General features: G+C 39.5%; 1 protein-coding gene across 1 annotated transcript in view; it reads right to left on the bottom strand.

Annotated features, from left to right (window-relative positions):
- Window positions 1–13,184, bottom strand: part of cv-2 (crosveinless 2-secreting protein) — a 112,611-nt gene that overhangs the window by 6,468 nt on the left and 92,959 nt on the right. The window contains exon 15 of the mRNA XM_090415676.1: window positions 11,922–12,052. Within this exon, the coding sequence (XP_090271802.1) occupies window positions 11,922–12,052 (131 nt within the window). The remainder of the gene's footprint in view (window positions 1–11,921; window positions 12,053–13,184) is intronic.

Below are 13,184 nucleotides of genomic sequence, written 5' to 3'. Positions count from 1 at the left end.
ACTCATTAATCTGAACCATAGCCGGGGGGGGGGGGGGATTGAAAGGTACAACATGTTGTGATAGAGGTTACGACTGCAAACCAGAATTTACTTAGCCATAGTAGAGCATTTGATTTATGAGTATAAGCACGAAATTTATTCTCCTATGTGCACCAAAAGTCTGGAAAAGTCTCCCTGAATAAGAGTCCCCTCTATTCTAAGATATTGGCTGGCGCAGCATTAAAAAATAAATTTGTCAATATCTGAAGAGGAGACGGCCCCAGACAGAAATTAGAGGATTCGTTTCTTATAGCAAGGAATAACCTTTAACAGTCAGGATAAGCATGTGAGTAAAATTAGGAATCGGCCAGAGATATAGAATTTGCTTTCCTTATAGAATGAACATGTAAGAAGTGATACAGATGTTAGAGTCAAGGAAATTTTGTAAGTCTTGTAGTTAAAGTAGAGAGGTTAAATACATAAGGTAAATAAAATATATTAAGAATAGGAGAGAAAAAATATTACAATATACTATAATACTGTTGCACTTTGCTAAGGCATTTCACAGGATACCACATGAAAGGTTATTGCATAAATTTGAGAATATGGGATTGGAATATAAACTATTGGCTTAGATAATTGGGTGGCTGAGAAAGGAATCAGAAATGATACAGGGGATGTGAATCTGCCAGTTTTAAGGTGACCGGTGGTGTCCCCCCCCCCAGGGATCAGTTCTTGCACCAATGTAAAGAAAGGCAGTGCAATCAGGAATTCTAGTGATATACAGCACTTACAGAATGACTTGAATAGGCTGGAATTGTGGAAAAAATTATGGCTGTTAGTATATGGTCAGTAAGTATAAAGTTATCACCTCGCCATGAACAGATTTCCAGTGGCAGGCTGGCCGAATGGTTTGCATGTCCACTCTCCAGCCAAAAGGCTGCAGGTTCGAATCCCGCCCTGGACATGGATGTTTGTGATTGTCTATGGAAATACTAGTATTAGTAGTGGGCAGTAGATGGCATTGGTGTAGTTGGATTGAGTGGTGGAGATGGGGCTGTAGAGTGGGTGCCCTCCCTCGATGAGTCTTTGGACTCCCTGGAGGTGTCATGTAATAATAATTATGCTTGGAGAAACTGAAGAGGCCAGGGATAGAAGTTATGATGGAAAGGCAGTTGACATTCAAACATCACATAGCAAAAATTTTGAATGCAACTCAGAGGATAATTGCAGTACTGAAATGAATATTCACCTGTAAGGATAAGAAAGTCATTTTGTCTTTTTACAAAACCACAAAAATTTGGTCTCCTGGTTCTGAGGTATGAAGAAGCTGTGGAGAGAGTGCAAAGAAGAGTTATAATGATATCAGGATTATGGAATGTAGATTATGAGGAACAGACTGAGTTATACTGATGAACAGAAGAAAAGGGGGGGGGGTGATATGATAGATGCCTGTGAACTTCCAAAAGCTTGTTATAGGATTCTGGTCAACGGAATGCTTCATAATATGAAAGGTGGGGAGAGGATAAGTGGGGGGAATCTATGGAAGTAAAGTCTGTGTGTGGTTAAGAAAAGGGCGAGAGTTCATTATTCTCTCAGAGTGAGTGTAAGTTAAATGCATCTAGTGTGAATGAGTTGAAAGAGTGAAAGAGATGGTATGATAGCTGGGTAGCAAGGTTTCAGGGAAGTGGAAAGAGGGTAAGATAGTTCCATTACATAAAGGCAACTCCAAGACAAAAGTAGCAAATTATAGACTAATTAGTATCTCACGAGTGGTGGTTAAAGTATTGGAAAACTTGCTTAAAGGTAATGGCTAGATAGGAATATAATGTTTACGGTTGACAGCATAGCTTTGTAAAAGGTAGGTCCTGCTTTGATAACTTATTTATTATATGAGAAAGTGACAGCAGAATTGGATAAAGGAAATGGTTACACCATGATACTGCTGGACTTTGCAAAGGCATTTGACAAAATCCTACATAAATTGGATCAAATGGGAATGTATATGTGAATCTGTTGGCATGATTTGGGTGTGTGTGTGTGGGGGGGGACAGACAGACAGAGATTAATCTATTTTTTTTTCTAATACAATATAATAATTTTTTTCTAAGTTGGTACCCTGTGAAAGAGCAAGTCATTCTATCAAGTAGTTTTCTTTATACAGCTGTCTGAAGCAAAAGTGTTATCTGTATCCCTTGAAATGGATAAAATCGAGCTGTGCAGTTATAAAATTCTTTGTAAAAGAAGGATTAACACCAAAAGAAATTCATTCGAAGTTCATAAAAGTTTATGGGCACTCTTCTCCTTCATTTTTGACAATTAAAAAATGGACTGCCGAGTTTAAACATGGCCGTATCAGCCTTGAAGATGATCCACGTGAAGGACGTCCAAAAAGTGTAACAATACCAGAAAACATTGATCAAGTGCAAGATATGGTATTGGATGACTAGCAAGTCAAAGTGCATGAAATTGCTGAGACTATAGGCATTTCAAAAGAATGTGTAGGATATATTTTGTATGAAGAATTGCAAATGAAAAAGCTTTGCGCAAGATGGGTGCCATGCTTGCTCACAGCAGATCAAAAATGCACTTGCATGAAAATCTCTGAACAGTGCTTGGAGCATTTTAACAAGGATAAAACTGATTTTGTGCATCAATTTATTACTATGGATGAGACTTGGATTCACGATTACACACCAGAATCCAAACAGCAGTCAAAATCAGCGCCAAAGAAGACAAAGTCGGTTCCATCAGCAGGAAAGGTCAGGGCATCGGTGTTTTGGGATGCTAAAGGCATTTTGTTTATTAATTATCATGAAAACAGTAAAACAATAACTGGGAATATTATTCTGATCTTTTAACCAGACTAGGTGAAAAAATGTGTGAGAAAAGGCCCAGTTTGCAGAAGAAAAAAATTGTCTTTCATCAGGACAATGCACCTGCTCACAAAGGTGTTTTGGCAATGGGAAAATTTAGGGATCTGCACTATGAATTGTTGTAACATCCACCCTATTTCCCCAGATTTGGCTCCCTCTGACTTCTGTCTTTCCCAAAACTAAAACTGTTCCTCTCTGGTCAGCGTTTTTCTTCTAATCAAAATGATTGCAGCTGTAGAGGGATATTTTGCAGATCTTACTGAGTACCACTACAGGGATGGGATAATGGCACTGGAGCATTGCTGGAATAAATGTATTAGTCTTAAGGGAGATTATGTTGGAAAATAAAAATAATTTTGAAATTATAAATTCGTTTTTTCACTGTTAGGCCGAGAACTTTTCAGACCACCCTTGTAGATATCCTGCAGGATAATTTAAATAAATTGGTAGTGCAGGCAAAGGTCAATGGTTGTCAATTTAATGTTGCAAATTTTAAGGTAATGCACTCTGGAATGAATAGATTACATACTTCATATCATACTAATGGTACTGGATTGTAGATAACTAATTTGGGTGTAAGGGACAGAGATTTGAAGTTCAGATAGCATATTTTATTTAGATTCAGATGAAGTTCAAATGGTAGAATTAGTTTGACTTAGCTAGCAGTAGATGACAGTTACAGGAATAGAATGTGATGGATTTAGTATTTCAAGTAGGATAGAGTAGACAGGGTGCTAGTGAGCCAAGCGTTGTGAACATGTCTAAGAAGAGCTCCTGATTGAGATAAGTTATTCTAGGAATAATTAAGTATATATGCGTAATTGTTTGAGTAAGAGCGGCTGTAAACGTTTTGGGTTACCGGTATTATTAGTGTGGGGATTTTTCTTGCCTAAACTTAATTATGAAATCATTATTATTAGACCTAGTAACCTGCAGGGAAAAAAAAAAATAGTGGCAGCATTGTCATTCCATGACTTTAATTTAGATTTCAGTCGTTTCGTTAAGTGTGAGGTCTGTTATATGTATTCTTTCGATTATATAAATGATTTGTGGATGTTTAGAGTGGATGGAAGAAAGTTGTGTATGAAGCATGACCTGAATGAGAAACTGATGAATGCAAATATGAAATTGATGACAGAAAATGTTAGTAGCGAGAATGTCATGGGGAAAATGAGTGCACGTTTGAAAGAGAAGGATAATGAGAAGAGAAGAAAAAAAATGTTAAAAAAAATCAGTATAAAAGAAAAAGAGCGATTTGAAAACCGTAACAGATGTTAAAAGGGATGAAAGTGAGGCGAGATGGTGGAAGGAAATGAAATTGAGAGAACGAATGAAACTAGAAATGGCATGCCGCAGAAAAAATCGAAAGTGAAAAAATTCGAAAGAATGAACGATAGCGAAAAAATAATGAATGATGACAAAAGTTGGATGCATGTTAGACTGAAAGTATAGAAACAAAGAAAGATGAATGAGAGTGAAAGTGAGAAGAATGATAGCGAAAGTTCGACGCATATTAGACCGCAAGTACGGAAACAAAGAAGGATGAATGAGAGGGAAAGTAAGAAGAGGGGGTCGAGAGTTAGAAAGACTGAATGATAGAGAGAATGTGTCGCAAGATTCGGAAGTTGAATTGGATTGGATGAGGCAAGAAATGAAATGGATGCGAAATGAAATTAAGAGAATTCAGGTCAAAACTATTAAAATAAATCATGATGGCATGAAAGAGTTAATGAAAGATGAGCGAGTGGCATTGCATGGCGACTCCATTATTAAAGGTGTGCTAGAGGATAGAATACACAAGGTATATTTTCCAGGTGGTAAAATGAGTAGAGTGATTGAGGCATTGGTATGAGGCAGGAGCGAGCAAAAGAGTTAATAGTATTAATTGGTACAAATGATTTGAGAGAGGACAAAGAGCTTGTCAGAATGGATATCAGGAGGCTGCTTGGAAGGATAAAAGAGAATAGTGTGACAGGAAGGGTAGTCAGTGTGTTGTCTAGGTATGACTGTGGTGAAATGAGGCGGAGAGCATGGATTATGAATGATATGCAGGCTGAAATGTGTGAGGAGATGGGAGTACAGTTTGTTAATATGTGGAATGAGTTTCAGAGACGAAGTGATTTGTATGGGAGCGATGGACTGCATTTGAGTGGTTATGGTGTGAGTCGCTTGGAGAGACTGCTGCTGAAAGGTAGAGAAGTGAATAGAGAGAATGAATCAGATCGAGAAGGGGAGTGACGTGGAAAAGCAGGAGAGATTGAAGAGGTGGACATGAATGGGGAAGTGGGTGGTATGAGTATAGAAAATAAGAGAATGGGTGTGCAAGAGGAGCAGGGAAACGGGGAGGCTCAGGGTGGACAGGGGTGCACAGACTGAGAAAGGTGGATACTCCAAGAGGAGGTGAGAGCATGTGTAGGCAGGAAAGGAATAGGATGACCAGGGATCAAGAGGAAACAACTGGAATTGAAAAGGGTTCTAAAATGAAGAAGCAGAAAGGGAAATGGCCCTCGTCGAGCATGGAGAGATCACATTGAGTGAGTGATATCAGTGGAACTAGCTGTAGATCCAGAAATGAGCTGTTGTGTTTGTATACCAATGCCAGAAGTATAAGAAACAAGGCGGATGAAATGGTTGCACTAATTGCGTCTGTGCACCCAAAGATTGTCGGATTAAGTGAGACACGGTTGGAAGAGGATGGCATCCTGACAGGAATAGAGATGGAAGGGTATGATGTGTTTCGTGAGGATAGAAGGGGTAAAAAACAAGGGGGAGTGCTATTGATGATAGAGAAAGAGTTATGTCCATGCAAAGTAGAGATGCAAGACGGGAATAGTGCCAGTGGTTTTGAGGCAGTATGGTGTGAGATAGAGGTGAATGGAATCAAATACTTGGTGGGATGTTGTTATAGACCAGGTAATGTGGATGAAGGTGATAGTGAAATGTATAGTCAAATTAGCTAAGCAAATAAGAAAAGGGTGATCATTATGGGTGATTTTAATTATGGCAATATAGACTGGAATGATGCGATAGCAACTGGAAGTAAAGAAAATGAGTTTTTGAGGGATAATTACCTCAGACAGTATGTAACAGAGGGCACATGAGAATTAAGGGTCTTGGATTTGGTCATCTCATCAGAGGATGAAATTATAAATGAGGTGTCAAATCATCCACCAATTGTGAGAGTGACCATGAGATGATTACCTGGGTGGTTTCCAGCAGTGCGAGGACCCCTGCGAGAAAAGGGTATATGTGGAACTACAAGGGAGGGGGATGATTATTAAGCGCTCAGGAGACAGCTTGCGGGTATAGTGTGGAATGAGGAGTTAGCTGGAAAAGAGATCAATGCAGCTTGAGGGATTTTCAAAAACTATCTAGTAGATGCAATGTCGAAATGTATTCTAAGGGTGAGAAGGTTAAATAAGGTAGGTGTGAGATGGATGAATAAAGAGATTAAGCATGCGATACAGAGAAAAAGGGCATTGTGGAGGCAGCATAAGAGAAGTGGAAATAACCAATTTCATGAGGTCTACAAAGACCAGGCAAGGAGGGTGACTTGGTTGGTGAGAGTAGCTAAAGAGAGGTATGAACAGCAGTTAGCTAATGAAGTCAAAAAGAATCCTAGGGAGTTCTTTCGATATGTAGCCAGCAAAAGAAAGAATGATTATGGAAGGATGACATTGATTGGAGAAAATGGTATAAAGACAGCTGTTGCAGAAAGTGTGGAGGAGATACTTAATGAGCAGTTCATAAAGATCTTTCAATCTTGTGAATGTGACTTCATGGAGAGATTAAGAGCAGTTGATGATGGGGAGGAGAGACTGACTGTAAGTGAGCAAGAGGTGTTTGGGGAGTTGAGTAAACTAGATGTAAATAAGGCTGTGGGACTTGATAATATATCAACCGCATATTCTGAAGGAATGTGCCAGGGAGTTGACACCTGCCTTGGCATATTTTTTTAATACGAGTCTTGCACTTGGTCAAGTTCCTAAGGAATAGGAGGGCAAGATTGTGCCATTTCATAAAGGAGGTGATCGAACTCAAACATCACTATAGGCCTATCTGTGTGTCAGGTGTTGTGGTTAAGTTGTTGGAGAAGCTTGTGAGAACTAGGATCCATAGTTGGGTTGACAACAATGGTATTATCTTTGATAGACAGCATGGATTTGCTAACGGGAGGTCATGTTTTAGTAATCTACTTACTTATTACAATAAAGTGACTGCTTCCTTGGACAGAGGAGAAGGATACACAGTAATATAATTGGATTTCGCAAAGGCTTTTGATAGAGTACCTCATGATAAGCTGACAGTCAAACTAGAGCAGATGGGGTTGGATATTAGATTAGTGCATTGGATTGGAGACTGGCTATCTGGTAGGTATGAACCTATCAGATAGCCTGTGTATGAGGGTGTGATATCCAGGAAAAGGAAAGTCACTAGTGGAGTGCCTCAGGGATCTGTTTAACTTACATTAATATACAAGTTAAACATTACTGTTTAACTTGTATATTAATGATATTGGCAAAGAATTGGATGGAGATATTCAGTTGTTTGCAGATGATGCAAAGTTGGGATGAACCATAAAGAGTAGTGAAGATGTTGTGGCCTTACAAGAAGACTTGAATAAATTGAGTGATTGGGCACGGAAATGGGGGATGCGTGTTCAATGTTGCAAAATGTAAGATTTTAAAATTTGGAAAACAAAGATGGGATGCAGAATTTATGCTTGGTGAGAATATATTGTTGGAGGTAGAGGAAATAAGAGATTTGGGGGTGATAGTGGATAAGGATCTAAAATTTAGGGGACACATCACCAAAATTGTGAAGACAACACAAAGGCTTCTTGGAATGATACATGTAAAAGTAGGGAGATTCTTGTTCTGTTGTATAAGGCTTTGATTAGGCCACACATGGTCTATTGTGCCCAGATTTGGTCACCGGGTTTTCAGAAGGATGAAGAGATGTTGGAACGGGTCCAAAGGCGACTGACTAAGGTAGTTTCTAATCTCTGGAATGTCGAGTATGAGGAAAGATTGAGTTGATGTAATTTGCAGAGTCTGGTGGACAGGAGGAAGAGGGGAGATATGATAGAGACCTACAAGTTGGTAAGGGGTTGTTATAGGATCAATGGTGGAGAAGTTCTACAGAGAATAGGGGAGATCAGGGGAGGACTAGAGGTCATCCCTGGAAATTGTATAAAGAGGGTGTGAGTAGAGGAGTGAGAGGCAGGTTTTTTTTCGTGCAGAGTTGTGAATGCCTTGCCTGAGAGTGTGGTGTCTGCAAGGAGTTTGAGTGTGTTTAAGACACGGTATGATGAGATGTGTGTGTGTGATAAAAGGATCTCCGAAATGAGTCTTTGACTCCATGAGATCTTGGGGTAATAATAATAATAATAATAATAATAGGATGGGGGGGGATACTGCTGGTGATAAATGAATTGCAGCCAAGTAGGAGTTAAACAAGCAGACAGCAGGTGTTTTGAGTCAATATGATGTGAGATTGAGGCTAATAGAGCTATAGCAGCAACCAATATAAAATTGGTTGCTGCTATAGGCTAGGAATGACATGGAAGACATGCATTCGGCTCATTGTGCAAGTTGAATAATTATTATGGGGGGAAGGAACTTCAACTTTGGAGACATAAATTGGAAGGAGGAAAGATCACATGGAAAGAAGGAAATGGAATTTTTACACCTACTGAGAGATAATTACTTGAAGCAGAATGTGATGGAGGGGATTTGGGTTCAAGAGTGTTGAATATTCTTATAGAATATCATGTGGGAGGCTTAATGGAATGTGTACAGCACTCAGAAAGGATTAACATAGGTTTAATACTTCCAATATTTCGTCCTAGCCACTAGGACATCTTCGGGGATTACAAAAACAATTAATGTAACTGAACACAAATATTACACAATACTAAGCCCAACCACATGGGTGACACTAAAGTCCTATCTAGGTGGAGCACCCTCTAAGGGTGGTTGTAGGTGGCCTGGAATGTAAGGTGGGATCTCTGGTGATGAGTATTTCCCAAATCTTCGGAAGCTTAATGCAACCGTATTTATCGAGATTTGGTTGCTTCTAAGAATAGTCTCTCTTTCTTGAATTTGCTGTGGTGGAGTATGGTGGTTTTCTTCCAAGAGACCCTGTGGGTGGTGTCCAAGACATGGTCAGTCAAGCCTGACTGACTATAGTTGTGTTTATAGATGTAAGACTAGTGTTTCTCCAGGCTGATGGATACTGATCTTCCTGTCTGTCCAAAGTACTCCAGCTTACAGGAACAGCATACTTTGTAAACTCCAGGCAGAGAGAGAGAGAGGAGGGAGTTGATCTTTAGTAGAACGGATAAGGGTAGCAAGTTTGCGGGGAGGGGCTTATATGCTGTGTGTAGGTTGTACTTTTTTAGAATCTTGGCTATTTTTTCGGATGTGCCACGGATGTAGGGTATGGTGATGGCATTTTTAAACTCTTGTTGACAAGAAGGATGGGAAATGGGGGAGGAACTGATTTTTTGTGATACTGTGATCACTGTAGCCATTGGAGAGGAAAGTGCTGTGTATGTGGTTAAGCTCAGTAGTGAGGGTGGTTCCACTGGAACAAAGATTGTGGGCTCTCTTAGTAAGAGTTTTAATAATGCCATATTGTTGAGAGGGGTGGTGGGAGAGTTTGTGAATGTATCTGCCTGTGTGTGTGTGTGTGTGTGTGTGTGTGTGTGTGTGTGTGTGTGTGTGTGTGTGTGTGTGTGTGTGTGTGTGTGTGTGTTTTCTGTATACAGTGAAGGCAAGTGTACCATTAGGCAGGCATGTAACTAAGGTGTCTAGGAAGAGTAAACAATTGTTCTTTTCCTTTTCCATAGTAAACTGGATTCCTGGATGTAGGCTGTTGAGATGACTGAGGAAGGAGTCTAACATGTCTGGGCCATGAGGCCAAATAGAGAACACATCATCTACATATCTTAGCCAGATAGAAGGTTTGAGTGGGGCTGAGTCTATGGATTGTATTTTGAAATCTTCCATATAAAAATTGGCAAGAGGGGGCGAGAGGGGGGAAAACCATGGCAGTTCCCTCTATCTGCTTGTAGATTTTGTTCTTCCAAGAAAAATACCCAGAGTTAATGGCAAAGGAAAAGAGATCTAAGATGGCCGACGGAAAAATGTTTTCTAAGAGAGATAAGGTGTCAGCTAAGGGAATATCGGTAAACAAAGAGGAGATATCAAAGCTTACCAATATGTCAGCGTTATTCAAGGTTACATTTTCTATGAGGGCTTTAAAGTGGGTAGAGTTTTTTATATAGGATGTGGACCTTCCAGTGAGGGGGGAGAGGCCAGAGAGTTGGCCAGCTGTTTAGACAGTCTGTAGCAAGGTGCGTTGGTGGTATCTACTATAGGTCTAAGTGGGGAATTGGGTTTGTGGATTTTTGGTAAACCGTATATTCGGGAGGGACGGGAAAGGAATGGTTTAAGTTTTTTCGTGATGTCACCATACCCTACATCCGTGGCACATCCGAAAAAATTATTGAATAGAAATATCCTGCTCAAGACTAAATAATGATCACTTCCAATTTCAAATCCTCTGTACACTCTGGTGTCCTGCACCAGGGAGAAAACATCACTATCAACAATAACATAGTCAATGAGACTTTTCTTATTCCTTGCCTCTTCTCTCCATGTGAATTTGTGCACATTTTTATGTTGGAACATGGTGTTAGTAATAACTAGTCCATGTCCTGAGCAGAAATCCAACAGATATTTGCCATTATTATTAGCTTTGCTCTTTTCTCCAAATTTTCCCAAAATATTTTTATGTCTCACAATCATTTCCTACTCTGCTATTTAGATCCCCAACAAGGACCAACTTTTCCTTTTTCATTGTGTCAGTTGCTTTTTCTAAAGCATCAAAAAATTCCTCCACGTCTACCTTAGTAGAACCTTCTGTGGGACCATAGGCACAAATAAGTCTCATTGTCCAGTTCCCCATTCTCATATTTGCCCACATCACTCTACTTGAGACTGCCTGCCATTCAAAAAGATTAGCCTCGTATTTAGTGTTGAATACTATGGCTACCCCTTCTTTTCCTTGATTGTCATTGCCTGAATATAACATTCTGTATTTATTGCTCAGAAAGATCTCACCAGTTTTTGTCTTTCTTGTTTCAGTCACCCCTATTATGTCGATCTGGTACTTGCCTAATTCCTCAGCTAGCTCCATTTCTTTGCCATTCAGGCTTTTTATGTTGATAGCACCGATCTTTAACTCTGGTGATGTTGAGTTGGGATGTGCTTTCAGATTTGTTCCTGTAGCTGACTTTTCGCTGTTCGCCCTGGTTCCCTGGCGAAAACAACGGGGGCCTTGTTTAACTGGGTGACACCCCAGTCGGCATGAAATTTTGTCAAGTTGTACCATCATTTTGTATTTTGGTTTAAGCTAGTAAGAATACAATTTTGTCGGCTAAATCCCAAATAGGCAGCCCATCCTCATTCGTTCAGTATCCAGGTAGATACCCAACAGGGTGCACCACGAGAAGGTGAGGATTGGACATTAGGTCAGAAGCCCTGGTCGGTTCTCTGCATTCCTTTAAAGGCTATGTGGAGGTCTCCTCTCAGTTATATAGCTTTGACCATTAAGCACCCCAATTAGATTTTCTTTTATGAAAATTATAGTTTTTTAAAAATGGTAACTATTTTGTTTGTACAACAGTTGGAAAATTTTACGTATAAAGCACGCGATTTTGCCTTGGTGGCGAATTCATACATTGTCTTATTCCTTTCTTCCCTTCAACATGAATTGACTCTTCTTGCCAGCGATGGCTCTCACTTCTATGGTCGGACAGTATGTATAACAAGCAAAAGATATATTAAAAATTCCTAATAAGTATTTGTTAATTATCTGCTAAAACTAAAGTTTGAATCCAGCCCTGGTTGTGTGTGATTTATATCTCTTTTGGATGAGTGTAACTTTCAGTTTGAGAATATTTCATTTGTAGGTTATAATAAGTGACTACTTATATGACCAATATGAAAACTTTGCAAATATGCTGGCTATAATGAAATAGTAAAGAATGCTGCTTACTTTCACAGCCACTGGCACTTCTCCAATCCAGTGCAACTCCTGCACGCCCACATTCTCTAGCATAAGCAGTAAGCGATTCACAGTAGCATCTATCTCGAGCTCGGCATTCACAAGCATCTAACATACATGATCTGGAATGAATAAATTAATGATATACCTTGCAATATTCTTTACTAAAGTATTTTGTTCCTGTTACACCAGAATCATCAATTAACTAAAAACTTTGCTTCTTTTGGAATATCAACGTGAAAAGGTTTTGCTTTAATAACTATCAGAACAGACAAAGTGAATACTACTAAAAGTAATAGATTTTTACAGGGTGCAGTAGGGGCTTGCCAATGTGTAGATAGTACATTAGAGAGCATTTGTTTTCTTATTTCTTCTTACAAGTAGCCTCCGTGGAGTTCCAAGGTGCATTTGTATTTTTCTTTACCTACATTACCTGACTAGGAAAATGTATGATCTGTGTATCAACAGATGATTCATTATTAATATTATGTAGGCATCTACAGGACATTAGGGATCACTATAGGAAGCCCTTCTGGGTCATACTGTCTCATAAATAGCAATTTACATTTTTGTAGTCATTTTTTGCAGACGAAGATATAATTAGTAATTTGTTTCTAGTTGGCCAATAAATGCACATCTTAGGTTAAAAAAATCTAACTATTGGTCACATGATTTTTTCAAGGACATAATTCATTTTGGTGATAAAAAAACCTTCATCCTATTTGTTTATCTCATCTTCCCTTTTATGGTAAAGCCCATGGCCCATCATGGCCAAGTAAGTTGACATCTTAGAAACCTGATATTCTAATGATAGGACAGTTAATCCTATCTGCCGGCCTGGTTGGCCGAGTGGTTAGCATATCTGCTCTCCAGCCAAAAGGCTGTGGGTTTGAATCCTGCCATGGACATGGATGTTTGTGATTGTCTGTGAAAATACTAGTGGTGGTGGTGGGCGGTAGATGCTGTTGGTGTAGATGATGATGGTAGCTGTGGTTTGTTGTAGTTGGTAGATTGAGTGGTGGAGACGGAGAACTGTAGAGTAGATGCTCTGCCTCGATGAGTCTTTGGACTCCTTGGAGGTCTCACGTAATAATATCAGGTTTTGCATCCTACAAAAGCAGGATGGAAAAGCTGAGTTTCTGGGAGGACGTACCTTGCTACCTCTGTATGAGATCAGCTAACTCACCTTCCGTTGAAAACATCCTGATAAAGGTTTTTTCATCCTAGATGAGATTCATACCCAGGTTTTTCTTA

Source organism: Typopeltis vanoorti, chromosome 3 (assembly GCF_054136105.1).
Source record: "Typopeltis vanoorti isolate ZY-2024b chromosome 3, IOZ_Tvanoo_1.0, whole genome shotgun sequence".
NCBI classification, from domain to species: domain Eukaryota; kingdom Metazoa; phylum Arthropoda; class Arachnida; order Uropygi; family Thelyphonidae; genus Typopeltis; species Typopeltis vanoorti.
The sequence above is the reverse complement of the archived record's forward strand: the minus strand, read 5'-3'. Positions and strand labels throughout refer to the sequence as shown.